Source organism: Streptopelia decaocto (genome assembly GCF_964273445.1).
Source record: "Streptopelia decaocto genome assembly, chromosome: 6".
Lineage (NCBI taxonomy): Eukaryota > Metazoa > Chordata > Aves > Columbiformes > Columbidae > Streptopelia > Streptopelia decaocto.
In genome coordinates this window covers 33,666,322-33,683,478 of record NC_138660.1, presented here as the reverse complement: position 1 = coordinate 33,683,478, position 17,157 = coordinate 33,666,322, and the positions used below count along the sequence as shown (strand labels likewise).

General features: G+C 43.5%; 2 protein-coding genes and 1 long non-coding RNA gene across 5 annotated transcripts in view; 1 reads left to right on the top strand and 2 right to left on the bottom strand.

The window, feature by feature from the left end:
* Positions 1-497: 497 nt before the first annotated feature.
* Positions 498-17,157, top strand: part of LOC309441629 — a 25,597-nt gene continuing 8,937 nt past the window's right edge. For 2 of the 3 annotated variants that reach the window (XR_014184435.1, XR_014184436.1), the window contains exons 1-4: positions 498-670; positions 3,836-4,053; positions 4,601-4,674; positions 6,260-6,390. This is a non-coding gene — a long non-coding RNA (uncharacterized lncRNA). Of the gene's footprint in view, positions 671-3,835; positions 4,054-4,600; positions 4,675-6,259; positions 6,391-8,087; positions 8,322-8,442; positions 9,418-17,157 lie in introns of those variants that run through there. The other variant, XR_014184437.1, reaches the window with a different exon arrangement.
* The window catches only part of LOC309441626 (UDP-glucuronosyltransferase 1A8-like), a gene marked incomplete at its 3' end in the record, with an annotated part of 12,456 nt that continues 1,506 nt past the window's right edge, over positions 6,208-17,157 (bottom strand). Inside the window, exons 2-5 of the mRNA XM_082056455.1 lie at positions 8,390-8,521; positions 8,036-8,123; positions 7,015-7,234; positions 6,208-6,505 (exon numbers count right to left, since the gene is read on the bottom strand). Coding sequence (XP_081912581.1) covers positions 6,208-6,505; positions 7,015-7,234; positions 8,036-8,123; positions 8,390-8,521 — 738 coding nt within the window. The remainder of the gene's footprint in view (positions 6,506-7,014; positions 7,235-8,035; positions 8,124-8,389; positions 8,522-17,157) is intronic.
* LOC309441624 (UDP-glucuronosyltransferase 1A6-like) lies at positions 10,605-17,154 on the bottom strand. The gene has a single exon (XM_082056453.1). It carries the CDS (start codon positions 12,413-12,415, stop codon positions 11,537-11,539), a length of 879 nt encoding a protein of 292 aa, XP_081912579.1. The 5' UTR covers positions 12,416-17,154; the 3' UTR covers positions 10,605-11,536.

The window sequence follows — 17,157 nt, the reverse complement described above, 5'->3', positions numbered from 1 at the left end:
TTCCCCCCTGCCTGTGTAATTCAGAAGGCTGGGCCGGGCCTGTCTGCTGGTGCCCTGGGAGCTTTGGGTCACGGTGGAGACGTCTCGCTCTCCTCCTCGGGCAGGTCCAACCCCCCAGCAGAAGCTGATTCTCCTCCAGGCCGCCACGCTGGCGAAGCAGTGCAGGCCCCGAGGTCTCCATGGCAACGCCGGAGGGGGTGGGTGTGAGGGCGGGAAACTACAGCCCCCAGAAGGCCTTGCGGGGAGGCCGCTCCTCCCGGCAAGCAGTGCGGCCGCCCGCGCCGCACTACGAGTCCCAGCGGGCCGTGCGCACTCTCCCGCCCTGGGGAAGCCGTTGCCGGGCAGTCTTCGGTTTGCATCGGCACCCGGTTCCTTCCCGCCGCTTGCAGGAGGCTTCCCCCGCTCTGTGGAGCGAGGAGGGGCAGCTGTTGTTGGCCAGGTGAGTGAAGTCCTGGCGCCGCGGCTTTGCGGTCCCAGCATGCTTTGCGCGGCGCCACAACAAAGATGGCGGCGGCGGGGCCGTGGCGGTTGGTGCCCGCCCGGGCTCCAGACGCTGCCTCTGGGCACTGAGTCGGGCAGGCGGTCCTGGGGTCGCTCCCCGGCGCTGCGGACCGGCCGGGGTGCAGGCGGCAGGCCTGGGGCCCCGGTCCTCGTTCTCTTTTCGGTACCGGTGAGTCCGGGCCCAGCCCCGTGGGGGCTCCGGGACTGGAAAGGGAAGGGCTGTAGGGAGGGCGGGGTCAGGATCGGATTGCTGTGGGGAGAGCACGGGTGCAGCGTCATGGGGGGTGTGAGAGGGGCCAGAGCCGAGGTACAACGTGGGAGGTTCCCACCTGGGGCTTTGGGATCTCCTTTCATGGACTTTCTCCAGCTTTGGCAGAGCAAGACCCTCGTAAGTGATGTGTGCTGAGTTGGCGCTGCTGTGTGAGGGCACTGGACCAGAGTGTTGTGGCTCAACCCGAGCTAGCAATACAACCACGATAGCTGCTCACTCACTCCCTGCCCCAATAGGGGAGAGAATCGAAAGGGAAGGGAGAAACTTGGACTGAGATAAACACAGTTTAATAAAATAACAAAATATGAATACACTACTAGTAAAGATATATATATATATGTATATATGTATAAAATAGAAATAAAAGATACTCAGGGCAATTCCTCATAAACACACTGAGGAGCCAGTGCCAGGAAACAGTACCTGGTCCCACAGCCAATCCCAGAGAGAGAAAAGAGGAAAAAGGCAGAAAGGCTCAGAGGCCTCTGCAAAACAGAAAAAGGCTGAACTAAAGTGCCTGATCCCAACTCCCCTGGCTGAGTGCCAGTGAGAGATTGAAAGAGAGGAAGGAGGAAGGCACAGCTCTCCTTATATCTGAAGCATTATGCTAATGGGATGGAATATTCTTATTGATCAGTCTGGATGTCAGTCAAGCTCTGCTCCATCTATGCCCCCATTCCCTAATCCCTCACACCTGTGGGCAGAGCATTCAGAGTGTCCTTGGCTCTCAGACCAGGACAATAAAAACATTAACTCTGTGCAGGGCTGTTATCTTATTGTTCTCAAACAAAGTCCAAATAATGAGTGTGCTAGCTATGGCAAAGAAAGGTTTCTAACTGCATGTAGAAAATTAACCCATTCTCAGTCAAACCAGCACACACAGTCATCATCCAGAAATTCATTCTGATCTGTATTGCCTTGTGGCTTTTAAGGGAAGGAAGCTGCTAGCAATGCTTTGAGGATCCTGAAATAAGGAGTGAGGGAGGATTTGGCACCGTCCTGCTGAAGTGCTGCTCTGGAGCTGTGGGTGGAACAGCAGGCTGTCAGTAAGATGATCACTGTCTCCTAGATATGCACCTGTTTATGGTGAACAAACCTATTAGAAGCAAGCTGTTGTGCATTCGGATGAGGAAAATAGGAAGAGTTGTAATCTTTGGTTGGTTAAAGTGCAGCAGGCCTGACTGGAAATTAAATGCAGTCTGAGGGGCAGTTTGGAAAGAGTCCTAAACCTTGAAGCATGGGAGGTGGGAGGTTTACAGGTTTTTGCGGGGCTTGTAGTGATCAAGGTATAAGAGCTGCATTCAGAGGAGGAAAACCTAATGCAAAGGGATCAAAATGATTTATTTCCTGTCCATATTCATTGAGAAGGTTCTCCAGCCATGTAATTTTATTTGGTGGGGATTTAGAAGGGGATATGCCTTGTATGAAGTGCTGAAGAAGCATTACAGAACAAGCAGAGTGAACATGGCCGTGCTGCTTCATAGTCAGCTGCCCTGAGCACAGCCCTTCACCTGAAAACTGCTCTAAAATGGGCTTAATGGAATGCTGTTTTGTACAAAGAATTGTAGCAGATGCCTGAAGATCTACTGGTTGGTCTGTCATCTACATTTAAATTTTCAAATGGTGTTCAATAAGGTTTGCTGCTGGAGGCTCTTAAAGAAGTTAAGCTGACACAGGAGAAGGTTATTGCTTGATTAAATAATTAGGTAAAAGATGGGAAACAGAAGATCAGCTGTCCCAGAGGGGAGTGAGGGGGAGTCTGTGTCTTTGCTAGAGAATGTGTTCAGCCTATTATAATCTATCAGGAAAAAACAGTGAATGCTGAGGTGATGCAACAGCAGGTAATATTAACCGTACATGAGTACAGAGAGATGCAGCATGAGGCAGAGAGAATCGCAACCTTACAGTTATGTATAGATATTAATGTAATGTGAGTGAACAGTGCTGGGGTTTGAAGTGAACACATAGGAGCTAAGTCTTGGGATAATAATGAACATTGCTTAAAGCAGTTTAGTGCTCAGCAGTTGTACAAAAAGAGAACAAACCAGAGAAGCATTATCTATAAATATATATATATATATATCTGAAATTGTCTATAGACATGGTTTGCACATATCTTGAACACTGCAGGCAGCTGCAGTCCTCTGATCTCAGAAATAGCAAGGCAGAAGGTTAAGGGGTTCAGTGGAGGTAGATAAGGATAATCAGAGACAGGGAACACATTCAGTTGTAGGACTGAATATGTGTTCATGGAGGCTTTTATCTGGAAGATAAGTTTGAGAGCAATATGATAAACTTCGGTAAACTCTTAAGTAGAATAAAGTTAGTTGGGGAGTGATTATTCACTGCTTCAGTATAATTCAAAATTACTCCCTGCTATTACAAGAGATACAGCATACCAAGTGAAATTACGGGGTGGCAAGTACAAAACAAAAGGAGGTTACTCTGGGAGTCCTGGTACATGCTAAGAGGTTGCAAGGATTCCAAAAAGATCTGTGAAAAAATCCCCATAAGTGGAATTAGATGTCATTGAGTTTGTGATTCAACTGTCTGGAAGCAAAGATGATGATTTCATAAAATACCACTGGATTTTGGACTGTTTATTACACTCGTCGCATCTGAACTGGTCAAGGCTACAGACAGGTTATATGTGCTCAGGGGTTTGTTGAGAGACAGCGCAGGGATTTTGATGAGTTTGAGAGGTTTTGCTCACCTTCCCTGCAGGAAAGTGGGCACCCTGAGCACTGGTTAATTATGGATGGTTAGAAGGCGCTGTTTGTTTTGATACGAGTGTTTTTGATGATGCAAAAATGAAATGCCATGTATTTGATTCCAAATTAAAAGTCTATTCAGGCCTGTGCTAATGTGAATGCTTTTAATTCATATAGTTTTTATTACATTAGTGCATGCTTTTGCACAGATTTGACACCTGCTTTTAGAATGAACAGAATAAGATGAAAAAAGTTATAAACATTCTTCTGTCAAGGCTTAAAGGTTCATCATGTAGAGGTGGGTGGATTCAATTGCATATTTAAAGTAAATGGATTATTTTCTATTTTTAAGGGACTGTTTTGCCTTCACAATGTTTGGGGACTTATTCGAAGAGGATTTTTCCTTTATTTCAAACAATCATCGTGGAAAAGGGAAGAAATCAAAGCCCAGAGATTCTGAGCCTCCAGCTCCGAGGGATTTCACCAACCTCAGTGGTATAAAAAATCAGGGTGGGACCTGCTACCTCAATTCCCTTCTGCAGACTCTGCTCTTCACACCTGAATTTAGAGGTAATGTGTTCAAAACAATCTTAAAATAGTGGTGGGATTGCTGTTTTACGGTGACTTGCATTTCTAGGTATTTAGTAAAAAAACGCCACAAACACAGTTTATTTGCAGAAACAGTTTGCTTCAGTTCACTTCAAAGAAGTTATTACAGAGTACGCAGAGCTGTTGGTCTGTAAAATTAGTACAAATTGTACAAATTAGTACAAAATTAGCACAAAATGTAACTACTGTAAGGATTATGTTTTCTCACAGATGGACAACTACAGATTGTGTAAATAAGAGAGGTTATTGCTGCCCATAAAGTATCATTCATTTTTTAATGCAACCACTACAATTCCTGAAAAAAACAGGTATTTTGCCATCTAAATACCTTGTGCTTTATTGTTATAGCTTGAGCCAGTTGTAAGGGTGACTGATGTTCAGAAATGTTGTTTCATATCATCTTAATTTGCCAAAAAGAAGAATAATGCGTGACGGCTAAAATAGAATAAATCCTTAAAGAGGAGACATTGTCTTTTTTATAAATAGGGTTTTGGTTTTTTTTTTGCAGTTACAGAGGCGCTGTTTTCTCTAGGACCTGGAGAACTTGGGACTCTGGATGTCAGCAGTAAACCAGATGCAAAGGTATTTAAAAGTATTTTGTCATTAATCACTGCTCAGTGTTGGTATGAAAGAATATTGCTTCAATTTGCATCAAACTCATGAGAATGAATGAAAACCTAATTTTGATACTGAAAGACAGTTTGGTTGGCTGATACTCTATTTTGCACCCAGATGTAAGATTTCAGGGCCGTAGGCTTTTCCTTCAAAAGTAAGATATTGAGCCTGTTTCTGTTGAAATTGGTAACGGAGATGATTTTGTCTTCAAGTGGAGGAGGAACAATCCCAAATTCTGCACAGTCCTTTTTCAGATTTTTCTTTTCTGTAATTAAAGCTGTGGTGATAGGACTTACTGTTCACCAGAAAAAGAAAAAAAATGGAAATATGTGTGCGGCCCAGGTCATTGCACTGAGGGTCTCTGAAGGTTTAACATCCCACGCACGCCCAGATGGTATGAGACTGGAATTTGATGTTTGCTGAAGAAGTGCTTACTAAAATTGACTCCAGAATTTCATTCTTTAGTATTAGGGTTAAAGTGACACAGCTGGTTGTTTAGAAATTTTTTTTTCTTTGTAAGTCAAAGATAAATATAGGCAGCTGCGAGGTCTCGCTGGGTCTCATTTCCAGATGCACTGCTGTCACCTGGACCATGGGCACCGTAGAAGCTGCCATTTAAGGAGTATGTGGAGCTGCAAAAGCTGCATTTTAAAAGCAGATCAGCTCTCATGCACCGTGGGGACTCCTTCTGCATGGCCCAAGGAAGAGGTTTTCACGTGTTTACCAAGGGCAGGAGGTGAGGAGGGGAAGGCAGAGGATGAAAAGCAACAATTGGCATCGGTCCTGGACGGGGTGTGGATGCCCATGAGAATTGGGCACTGCATGGGGACAGGCGACCATCCTCTTGAACTAAAGTACATGCTCTTTCAAGCAGCAATAGAAAATAACAGCAGCAGGTACTTAGCAGGACACCTGTGCTGCCATAGCGTACCTGGATGCCTCCGTATGTATGCCTCCGAATATTAACTTATATTAAGGTCTTTTCTGACTTTTTCTATATGTAGTAGTGTGGGGACTGTGGCAGCCTCCGGATGTGACCTGTCATGAGTGGGTGCGCAACACTTTTTAATATCTTCATTAGTGATCTGGAGGGTAGGATCCAGCATAGCCTGATGAAACGTGCTGATGATACCACACTGAGTGGGGCAGTGGACACTTTGGAAGGAAGAACCACCCTGCAGGGTGGAAAGGTTGGACCAGATGATCCTTGAGGTCCCTTCCAACCTGGTATTCTACGATTCATAGAGAGGTTAAAAAAAAAATGTCACCGTGAGCCCTTTGTACAGAAAGACGTGGAAGCCAGGAGCCTTGGACTTCACACTATCTTCCCAAATGACTGGAGCACTTCTATACAAATTATTTTTAATAACCAATTGTAGTTTAAAGGAAAGTTTTTATTTCCTGACTGAAAGTCATCAATTATTTGAGTGAAATTTGACATGTTCTCTGATCCTTCTGGTCTGGAGCAGCGTCCTTATTCCCTACCACTGGTTCCATCTGCTAGTGAGACTTTGCTTTGGTTGGCTTTCTTGCTCTTCCCTTCTTCGAGCAGCACCTGCGGCAGCAGAACAGGCAGCACTTCAGAGAAATGAAGAGGGAGAGGAGCACCACGGCCAGGAGGAAGGCGATGACGTCCAGGGAGTGGTACTGGATCCAGTTCAAGTCGTGAGCAGCGGGGCGCAGGTGTGGGGCCCCTTTGTGTCTCATTACAAACTCCACCCAGTGCACGGCCAGGTCCAAGGGGTGGATGGGTCTGTCGAGGTGAAGCTCAGAGAGGCGCTTGATGTTCTCTTTGTACCTGCCAAGGAAAGATGTTGGGTGTTTTCAGTGACTCCTGCTGCTGAGACTGAGACCCCAGAAAAAAGGCATGCCGTGTTAGTTGTCTGATGGCCCACTGGGGACTTCTCTGGTGGTGTCCTCCCACCCCATGAGAAGGATAATGGCAAAGATACAGGCTCAGAGAAGTGCTGTTTTCAGTGATAAACAAAGGAGAAAAGGTATGAGAAAAGAAGAAAAAGCTCAATTTGAGCTGTCAGCAAATTCTTTGGGCTGAAAGTTCTCTGATACCTGTATCCTCTCAGATCAGCCAGTTCTTGTCACCTAATGATTATGACCCTGGGCAGTGAGAAGGGCACTGCTGTTACGGCGACAGGACAAGGTTAACCCTGGGTAAGCGTCAGCTTCTGAGTGATGTAGCTTTGATATAAGAAGGCGAATAATAACAGATTAGCATTCTGTTAAGCTGGAAGCCAGAGTGCTGGTGTTACACAACAGTAGAAGGTGAAAAGTTGCTTTTCTATTACTTACTTTTTATCATTAATAACTGCTTTCAGGGCAGTGGATATGTCTTGTGAAGTCATTTCAAGTATATTCAGTGTCAGTCCTGCTCCCCGTGACTCTACTCGCTTGGCGTTGTCCATCTGGTCTCCAAATAAAGGCATTAGTACCATTGGCACTGCGTTGCATATGCCCTCGTAGATACCGTGTGAGCCTCCGTGGGTAATAAAGGCACGGGCCTTAGGGTGAGCTGTAGAGGAAAGACAGACTGGCTTAGCTTTTTGATTTCTTAAGTCACATTAACGCATTCCTGGGGAAAGACCTTGGGCAAAATTAGCACTGGCAGTCATAGATCAAGAACTTCGGGCTGTCACGTGTATCATTACTTATGGACAGACTCAGGGCTGCAGAGAATGGGGCATTACAAGGGACTGAGTGAACCTTGGGTTGTAGAGCCCTTTCTTGGTTTGGGTAATCTCTGGAAAGCCTTGGATAATCCTCCAAAGCTTTTCAGATTTTAGGATGAAATCAGAGCCAAGTGACTTTAAGCAGGATGCTACCATCACTTACTTTTTTACCATGTCTTCCATTTGCTGGCTTTTCAGATGGCCCACAGCTGAGTCCTGTTGTCTAACCAACAAGTGTACACCTGCCAACAGCATGTACTATATTACCACTTGAAAAGCCTGATGACCCGTCTGGAAATGCTCTGTCAGGCTCCTTAAATTTTATTTTCAGTCCAGTAGGCAAAAACATGACAAAAACCCACAGCTGGCTAGTCAGAGGTAAAGACCACTGTTTTTGACAGAAAGGGTAGTGAAGCGTTGGAACACCTTCCAAACAGTGGTGTTTCATAATTTGACAATTTTGAAGTCACAACCAGAGAAGTTTCTAAAGGATGAGCTCTGGTTCAAACAGCAAGGGCCGAAAGTAAATCCTGTGACCCACAGTGATACAGGGACTCAGCAGAGATGATGCTAATGGGGCCTTACCTCAGTAGTATCAGACTGAAAGAAACACGCTGGAGTCACTCAGGGTATCTCAGACCTACCTAGAAGATCATTCTGCGGCAGCCATTTGACGAGCTTCACGTTCTTTGGCAGGTTGGGTGGTGCCTTTCCCGTGTATCTCCACAAAACCTGTCAAGACAAGTAAGCACAACATCAGTTCTCAGCAACTGGTCTCTTGCTGCTCCTCAGTGGGTTTGAAAAGCACAGCTGAAAACTTCCACGATGCACAAAAGCTGTTTTGTCTTGTGGAGCAGCTGGGCTGATACTTCCTTCTGGCATCAGGGAGCAGGAGAAAGAAGGGAAGACCAAGCACACCAAAAAGCAAAGGTAATCATGTACTGTATTTGAAAAGAGCATTGAATTGCTGTGCTGGAATTGGGAGAGGGAAACCATACCGTTTGAGGGACAGAGCCCAAGGCATCTGCAATTTCTTCGGCTTTCTTCATAGGAATCTCAGAGACCATGGAGCCCAGCGAGAAGACAACAATGCCATGTTCTCCAGAGGCATTCACAATAGCTTCAAATTCCTGCCAACACAGAGTGCATCCTGAGTCAAATTCATTTCCACGTTACGTGCTGTACTTTGTCACATTCGCAGAAAACTGGGAAGGCAATAAAATGAGCAGCTAACACATCAAAATTATGATCAGGAAATTTAGTTCTCTATAGGAAAATCAGTTCTGGGCGAAAAAAAACTGGCACAGGTGAATGAACAGAGTTATGGAGGTGTGTGAGTGTTTGCAGAATTGAAGCCTGAGCCATAATACACTATGGACATGAGAAAATATTTACTCTAAAACCTTCATGCAGCAAAGCCTGCCTGCTGACAGACAGCAGTTTCTGTGCAGTAAACAAGATGCTGTAGCAATACCCAGGTGAATATATTGTGCTTTATTTTCACATTTATTACAAGTCAGATGCTCTGGATTTGGAGTTGATGCTCTTCTTTTCAGACCGTGTAGCTGCAAGAGAAAATGAAGATTTTTGCAAAGTGTTCTGACAGCAGAAAGCTCTAACTTCTAATATCTACATTTTTGGGGCCTGCTTTGAGTATAATCATATTGAATCACTGCCAATTTTTTAATCTGTTTTGTTTTTTGATTTAAATACGAGAAGGACTAGGAAATCTGCCACTGGACTTCAAGAACAAAAGGATATTGTTGAAGCATAAAAACAGCCAAAGGCTGGAGCAAAAATGTTGCACCTTAGAAAAATATTTGAGAAGGCCAGGGAAAGATAGACAAAACTGGAGGGAATTACTGCAGGCATCAGAGTTAAGTGGAATAAAATGAACTAAATGTCCCTGTAAGTCTGGCAACTGAAATGTTATATCTAAGCTCTGAGGGGATAACAGGGATCGACCGTCTTAGTTTATGCCCCATTATGTATTTTTGTGTCTGACCAGAATGCCAAGGCTCTTTGCTTGAGACTGGATCCCACAGAGAAGGAGCCATTGAAGGTTTGGTGACAGCCGCATCCTGAAGAGCAGACCTCTTGCTCTCCTGGGGGCAAGCAAGGTGAAATGCAGTTCTAATTTCAGAGCTTGGTTCTGTCTTACCAGACTTCTCAGAAGACGTGCTCTACATTAAGGCACCATAGATATCTGGTTGGGAGTGCAGTTCTGTGTGAACTCACAGGCATCTGGGAACTGCAGAATCCTCCCTAAATTACCCATGTGCTTTTGATACGAAATTCTTCGGCACTTCCTGATGCGGTGGAATAGATATGGCTATTTCAGAACATATTTAGCCCTGTTTATTCTCTATGGGACTAGTCACACCAGTTTTACTCCTTTCATTAGATGTTTTTGTGTACCAAGGTCTGGCTCTCCTCAGGAACGCCACTACCATTAAGAAACTTTTTGTAACACTGCTTTGGAAATAGGTGGGTTATTGCACTAAAGTCTTTTTAACCAGGCTCTGCTTGCACAGGTGGGTGCTACACATGACCTTTATGAAATATCTGCAGTAAACATTAACTGAAAAATAAGAGAAAACATTAAGAATTAGGAGGATTTCTTTGGGGAAAGTGACAGATATTCTTTACTTAAGAAGGTGGGCATAGTTCAAGCAAAACATCGTTGCAGTCAGGATCTGGGACAGAGTATTTTGCGCAAAAGTTCTCTCGCTCCTTCGCTGTCTGAAATTGCTGCAGAAATGGTCCTCTGCTCAAGGGCAGAAGACTAGCATTACCCCAGCTAGCACCAAGTCCTGTAAACAGGCATACAAAATCGAATTACTGGAAATAGGCTGCTGGAAAATACTGAGGGAAAAGCCCAGCTTTTCATGCACACTTCTGTGGGAATCTGGAGGCCTCCCATGAAATAACATGTTCCTCATTGCCCAAGGGATGTAGAGGTGCAAAATGTATGTTTGTGGGCAGATACAAGGGTAATTTTGACTGTAAAGAGTGGTTTTATCTTCAGGTCAGAGTGAAGGCTTTAAGCAACTGGGCACTGCAAGGTAAACTTGAACGCTTGAATTAACATTACAGGATTCAAATGCTCAAGATGAAGCCTCAAGCAGTCAGTGATGTCTCCCACTGAAAGGCTGAACAGAGTTAAGATTGGGAGGTATCACCTGACTGAGCAATCTCTATCTTTTTAGCATCCAGTTAATGATGAACTCCCTGCCTTGAGCCTGCTCAACTGATTGGACACAGAACTCGGAACAGAAGTCTGACCCGTGGATTCACTTGTGCTCTCAGAGTCTAAACAGAAAGCAATGAATTGACAGAGATTTGATATCCAGTGGGTTGATAAGGTTTATCTTCAGATTTGTTCCTATATTTTACCAATTATCAAAGCAAAAGCCCTGAGTCTACAGTAGTAAAGGTGATACAAGCTCAGCAATAATTTCTGCTGTTGCAACACCACCGTGGTCTGAAAAACAGAATAAAGGACAGGCATCTGCATTATATGCACAGCCCACTAGGGAGATTTGAACAAGTTAGGGAAAGAGGGTAAATCCTGAAGATTTCTGTTTCCAGTCATCCTCTTCTACGCATTCTTCCACAAATGAGGAAGGAGCTCCCTCTACTGTTTTTGGTTGCCTACCCTGCTCGGATTTGGGGTATTCATGCACTTTATTGATCTCTGTCGCAAAGTATCAGTGCCTGGGTATACCCACAGAGTTAATTCCACATTTCTACTTTGTGCCCAGTTAAGTCTCCTACAATTAATCAATATTCCACAACTGTTAGGGGTATGAATATGATCTAGCATGATTTTGTCGTTTATCTAGATACAGTAGAACCGCCATGATTGTCTGACATTACTTGATATGCTTCCAACAAGCTAAGCTATACCTAGGCAGCTGTATAGCTTAGACAACTTCACCTAAGCTCTTCCGGAGAGAAACCCTTCAGCTGCTCACAGTGCAACGAAGCTAAGGTCTTGTGATCATCTATCAGAGCCTGAGATTGCTACTTCCAAATCAAGCCATCCTGGTATTCGATCCCATTTGTGCTCAAGCACAAATACTACTATAGGAAGCATTTAAAAAAGCAAATTAAAAAAATCACTAATAAATGCTATAATGCCCTTAATGGAAACAGTGACAAACCTTCGATAATGACTTCCTCTGAGCGCAGTTGATGCCTCCAACATAGACCATATTTGGCATTATTGGGCGCGGGTACTCAAAAACGAAGTCATATCTCATCAGCCAAATGGATGCTTTGCTAAACAGTTCCAGTACTGTTACTTCTCTTTGAAGAACCTCAGAAGCTAAGTTCTCATATTTTAAATAAAAGAGATAGCACAACAAATCTTCTGAAATCCCAACCAGAAGGTTCTTCACACGCTCCGTAAATGTCATGTGATCTGAACTGGATGTGAAAGTCTTCGGCACATAAGAGAAAGGACTGGGGCACCGGGCGGCTTTGTAGTCCAAGGTACATGGAAGACCACGCATAAAGTACACTGAAGGGAGAGAGAGATACTCAGCAACAATTGGTCCACAGGGCAATACGGGATCCGTCATAACGGCATCAAATTTGGTATCATTGAGGTACTTCATTAGTTCTTTATTATATAAGAGATGCCGACAAGTAGAAGAGAATATGTTGGTAAATTCTGACATATTGATGAGTAAAAATGCAGATTTTTCTAGAATGGGAGAGTTATCAAAACTGTTTTCACCAATGGAATTGTAGCTTTCATCCAGAAACTCCTGTGTGTAAGGCACAGAGTATGTTTTGATGGTGAACGACTGTGAGCTGTTCAGGAGCAAAGTGGCTTCAGGAATCACTGCAACAATTTCATGCCCTCTCTCCCAGAGTTTCTCCAGAACCACGCGCATGCTCAGCCAGTGACTTCCATCCTGAGGCACGACCAAGAGCTTCCCACCTTCTGCCAAACTCCAGAAAGAAAGAAAAAGAACAAGCCCGTTGGGTATCTGGTATCTCCACACAAATACCATGGTGCTGTTGGCAGGAAAATAAACATATGAACTGTTCCTTCTTCTTCCAAGTCACATATGAAAGCAAAATATCGTTGCACCTCAGTTATAACTTCGTGGTCTTTATACCTTCGTGGTCTTTAATCCCTGTTTCCACAAAATGTTTACTGACAGAGGTTGCAGTTCAAAGATCATGGTTTAAACTGTGATAAAAGCATTTATAACAGTAATATCAAGGGATCTAAAGCAAGAAGTACTTCCATGCATTTGTGTTATCTTAAATGATTCAGAACAATTAGCAGGGCCTTCAAATTGCAGAGGTAGCAATTGTTTTTAAAGGGATTTTTCTGGATCAGGGCTGTTTGAGGTGAGTCACTGTGCACATGACTGTCCTGTGCCAGATTTAAAGTCAGGAGCACTTCTTTCCAGCTTTTACGGCCACTGGGTTTCTCCAGAGAGTTTATAGTACAAGACGTAGATCTCCAACCTTCCCTCTTACACCTTCGCTCAGAAAGGTGCGTGGAGGTCACAGGCGATGTTCTACACGCTGAGCAGGAGCTGGCACGCCAAGCAGTGGTGTCACCAAAGTTTGTGTAACACATTAGCCAAACGCCTCTTTGTGTAGACAGTGATGCAGCAGAGTATGCAGCTCTTGCTCAAGAGGGGAGCTCAACTCTGTAAGAGTCCATAGGTGAGCAGCTCAAGGTCAAAGATCTTTTTGAAGGCAATGATATCACAGAATATGTGGTCCTTGCTCAAGAAGGGCCGTAAGAGTTCATAGGTGAGAGGCTACAGGCCAAATGTTTATAAATGTTCTTAATAATACCTGCTTTACAAAAGAATTTTATAAGGCTTGGCTGTGGTATAAGCCAAGATAGTCCTACTCCAAGGACTTGTTTAGATAGGCAAATCAGATTGATTTGCATGGGATTTCAGTGACTTATTAAATTATTCTTAAGAAACTGAGTTGACACGACAGCCAATGATGCAATGGATAGTCAAGGGGTAGATGGGTGAATTAAATAGGCCCTGGTAAACAAAGCAGTGGGAGCACATGTGAAGGCACATGAAAACTTTCAAGATAAACCCAGAAGAGCAGATATCTGCAGTTTGTGCTTGAAGAAGTGCCTGGCCAAGCAGATTTTATCTGCCATTAAGGAATATTCCGTGGAAAGGGAAAAGGTGGATACCAAAAGTTGGCAAAATTACAAATCCAAACAAGATAAAGGAATGGTATGGTAGCTAAAAAAGAGCAGTTTCTGGGTGGAGAAGAGGAACTGTTTCGGACTCCAAATGAAGCAGACTTGATCAGAGAGAGCTCTGAACAGTTTCTTTGTGCTGTGCAGCAGCCTGGAAGAGTCGTCGTGGAGCAGGTAAGAGTGATGCTTTTCAAAAGAAGTTAAGACTTGGCTGTGGTATAAGTCAAGGGAAGTCCCCACTTGTGTCCTGTGCTTACCAGAAGGGGAGGGCAGAATTTCTGAGCTGCTTCCACATGTGTTATGATAAGATTTTTAAGGAAAAAGAAAACAAACCATGTTGGAGATCCTGTTCCATATAACACTTGTCTACAGCCTACAGCTATTCAATGGGAAGTAACAATGATGACAGAGCCCAACTTCTCTCGCTATCAGTAAATGGTATAATATGGGCTCCAAATGGCAGTTTGAAAGATTCAGACTGAACATTTGGAAAAAGCTTTTTACCTTTAAGCTTTTGAACTGAGGCCCTCAGGGCTTTGCTGGAGGAATGTTTTGTCTTTATGCAGGTAAAAGCAATGCCAGAGCAGTCTTTTGGTTGGTGCTAAGGAAAAGATCCTTGTCAGGAAAAAAGCTGATGCAAAACTATCAACAGCACGAAGGTTCTCCTGTTCCTTCCTTTTATAAGTGGTGGTGGGCTTCCCAGCATACTTAGTATGGAGGAACTAAACCCTGACAGGGTTTGTCTCAGTAGACCGCCAAAGGATGCCAGCACTGTTCTGTGTAGCACCCCACGGTCTCGCTGACGTGGAGGAACCACCTTTAGATATGGAGAACTGATTCCTAGAAAGGGCTAAATATGGAGGAGCGAGAGGCTGGAGATAGTTTTGTAAGGCACAGACAATGTGAACACTCAACAGATTTACAAATAATTCTCATTAAATGCTGGAGATTCAGAGATAAAGAGTATTTCAAGTGCCATGATAAGAAGTGACCAAATCCATTTGGAACTTGCTGTTATGTTACTATCTCTGAACTTGGTATGACCTTCAAGAGCAAAATTAGCTGGCTGTAAACAGCCAATAGAGTCTCTGTATGAGCACAAGTCTCTTGCCAGCATGGCTACATATTCTTACAGACTCAAAAGATTACCTAGTTTTTATACCAGACCATCAGAGAAAAGCTGTGGAAAAGGTGAGGCAGCGACAGGAAGAATTTTAAAAAAAATAATAGACGTTAACAAAGAATAGACAGACAAAGTATGCAGTTCTTGAGCTAGGACAGAAATGTCTCAGTCATTTTTCAAAATAGCCTGTGTTATGTTCATTATCCAGTAGCAAAGGGCACTTAATGTTTTAAGTTAACCAGTTGTTTGAATAAGTAACATGAACACAAGAAGCATTTAGAAAGGCTGCTATAGCTTACATTTCTCAGCTTGGATCAAATTTTGTTTTTACGCACTGCACAAAATAGCAACTTCACAGTAACTTTGGCCGAAAGTGTCTCAGGGCTCACAGTCTGAGTTCATTTGCAATGTTCTCTTAATGAGGGACCATTTATCCTGCCAGCCTTCAGGTCCTTCTGGAGTCATTAGAGGCTGATGCTGGCACAGGACCTCTGCTCGGCCGAGATACCGGCTCTGACTTCCTGTGAGCCTTGTATTTGACTTCCAAACACATTGGGATTTGGCAAGTGGATTTATGTGTCTGTTAATGAATATGTACTTGCTGCTGAGACAGATGCCTATGCAAAGTGGGACATGAGGAAGCCCAGCCTGCGGCAGCCAGTGCAGTTATCTTAGTCAATAAGTGCAGTTTGTGTTCCCCCAGGCCCAGTCCTGTAGTTGCATGTTCTCCCACTCCTTTTACACAAGAGCACTGCAGGATGGAGAGGATTCTTATAGCTCAGGAGGGTCAGGGAACGCGGGATTTAATTCCCAGCTCGGTGTGGATAAGACACACTTGCCCAGTTCTGCAGAGGCAGGAGCTCCACAGCAGCCTGGTGCAGGTTCTCCACAGAACCGTGTGAGATATGGCAGCAAGGAGTCCTTCTGGAATGAGGCCACAGCGCCTGGTTTTTCTGCCTGTGCAAAACTGTGGACAGTGTTGAAAGGTCTGTGGCTTAAGCTTCTCGTCTGAGAAAATAAAATGTGTCTTCAATCTCTTGTTCTCACTCCCTTTTCTGGTCATCCTTTTTGTTTTCTTGTTGAATAATGGGCTACTGTGTTTCAGAGAACTATCTATTCTAATAATACAATTGTATTTCTGAAAAGTCATGACCAGCCCAGGGTTTACTACTCTGTACAGATAAGCAGATTGGTTTTTTTTCCCCATGCGTGACTCACTTCACATTTGTTTACACTCTGCTGCATTATTGCCTTGCTACTGGGCACTGTTTGAAGTGAAAAAGGAGAAATTCTTCTGCTCTCTGCAGAACATGTTGCTGTAAAAGGTGGACTGAAGATACGCAAGTACTTTCAAGGTTTGGAACATGTGGTTTCCACCAAATGACAAATGTCAGTGTGAAGATGGGAGATGCCAGGTATAAAATGAGGGCAGGATGGCACTACCCTTGTAGTAAGCAACAAACTGCAGCTCTGAGACCTTCAGATAGAGAAGTAAAGACTTAAGTCATGCAACCAGCAAGAATTTACATCTTAAATCTCAAACTGTGAAGCAACAGTTTCTTGAGCCTAATGTAAGACAATGTCATATTTATAATATTATTCTAGGATTTGAATTTACAATGTTATTCTTTATCAAGTTCAGTGGACTCTGCAGAAGCCTGTCAAAGAGTATGAAAGGAATGTGAAAGAATGAAAAAAACATCAGCTCAAAACTGCTGTCCGGCAATTGTACAGTGAAATTGTGTGACCACAATTCAGAAGCAAGGCAGTAATTTCCTATCATAGGAAAGAGATTTGTGTCCTGCTTTGTGCCTGGAAAGAAGTGTCCAGTGCTATTAATTCTTTAGAGACCATATAGTAACTATCAAAATAGATTTAAATTTCTAGATTAGGATTAAAAACCCTGCAGAACAATTCTGGTAAAAGCAAGTGTCAAGAAACAGGTATGAAAACTTAGCTGAGTTTTCCATACAAGTGTATTTCACCAAATACACTCTTTCAGATTAATTCTTCCCATTTCAACAGGACATTTATGTTTCACCATGACCTACAAACAGAAACAATCTATTTTGGAAGCCACAAGTCGTCAAAACACAGACAAGGCAACTTAACTGACTTTACTGAGCACAGAGTTAAAAACAAAAGATGACTCTCAGAGCGTGGTCTTTGGGTTTTTGGTCAGGTCAAAGAAAGATGTCAGACTCCAGGAAAACAAAATAAAAATGCATTTAGTCGGTGAATATACATTCACAGAGTATGGTAATTTGTAGCTGGCCGATGAAGTCCATTTCTTGTTGGACTTGCCCCAAAATCCTCATTAATTCAAATAAGTCACCTACCTCCATGATGATAATTTGATTTCAGCCTGTGCAAAACAACTGCAAAAATCTGGCTGCATTAAATCATTACCAGAAATATAAAACTTAATTAGCACTAAATTT

What these genes read in the sequence shown, in the direction of transcription:
- LOC309441624 (XM_082056453.1), bottom strand. Translation starts at nt 12,415, where the DNA reads ATGGTATTTGTGTGGAGATACCAGATACCCAACGGGCTTGTTCTTTTT.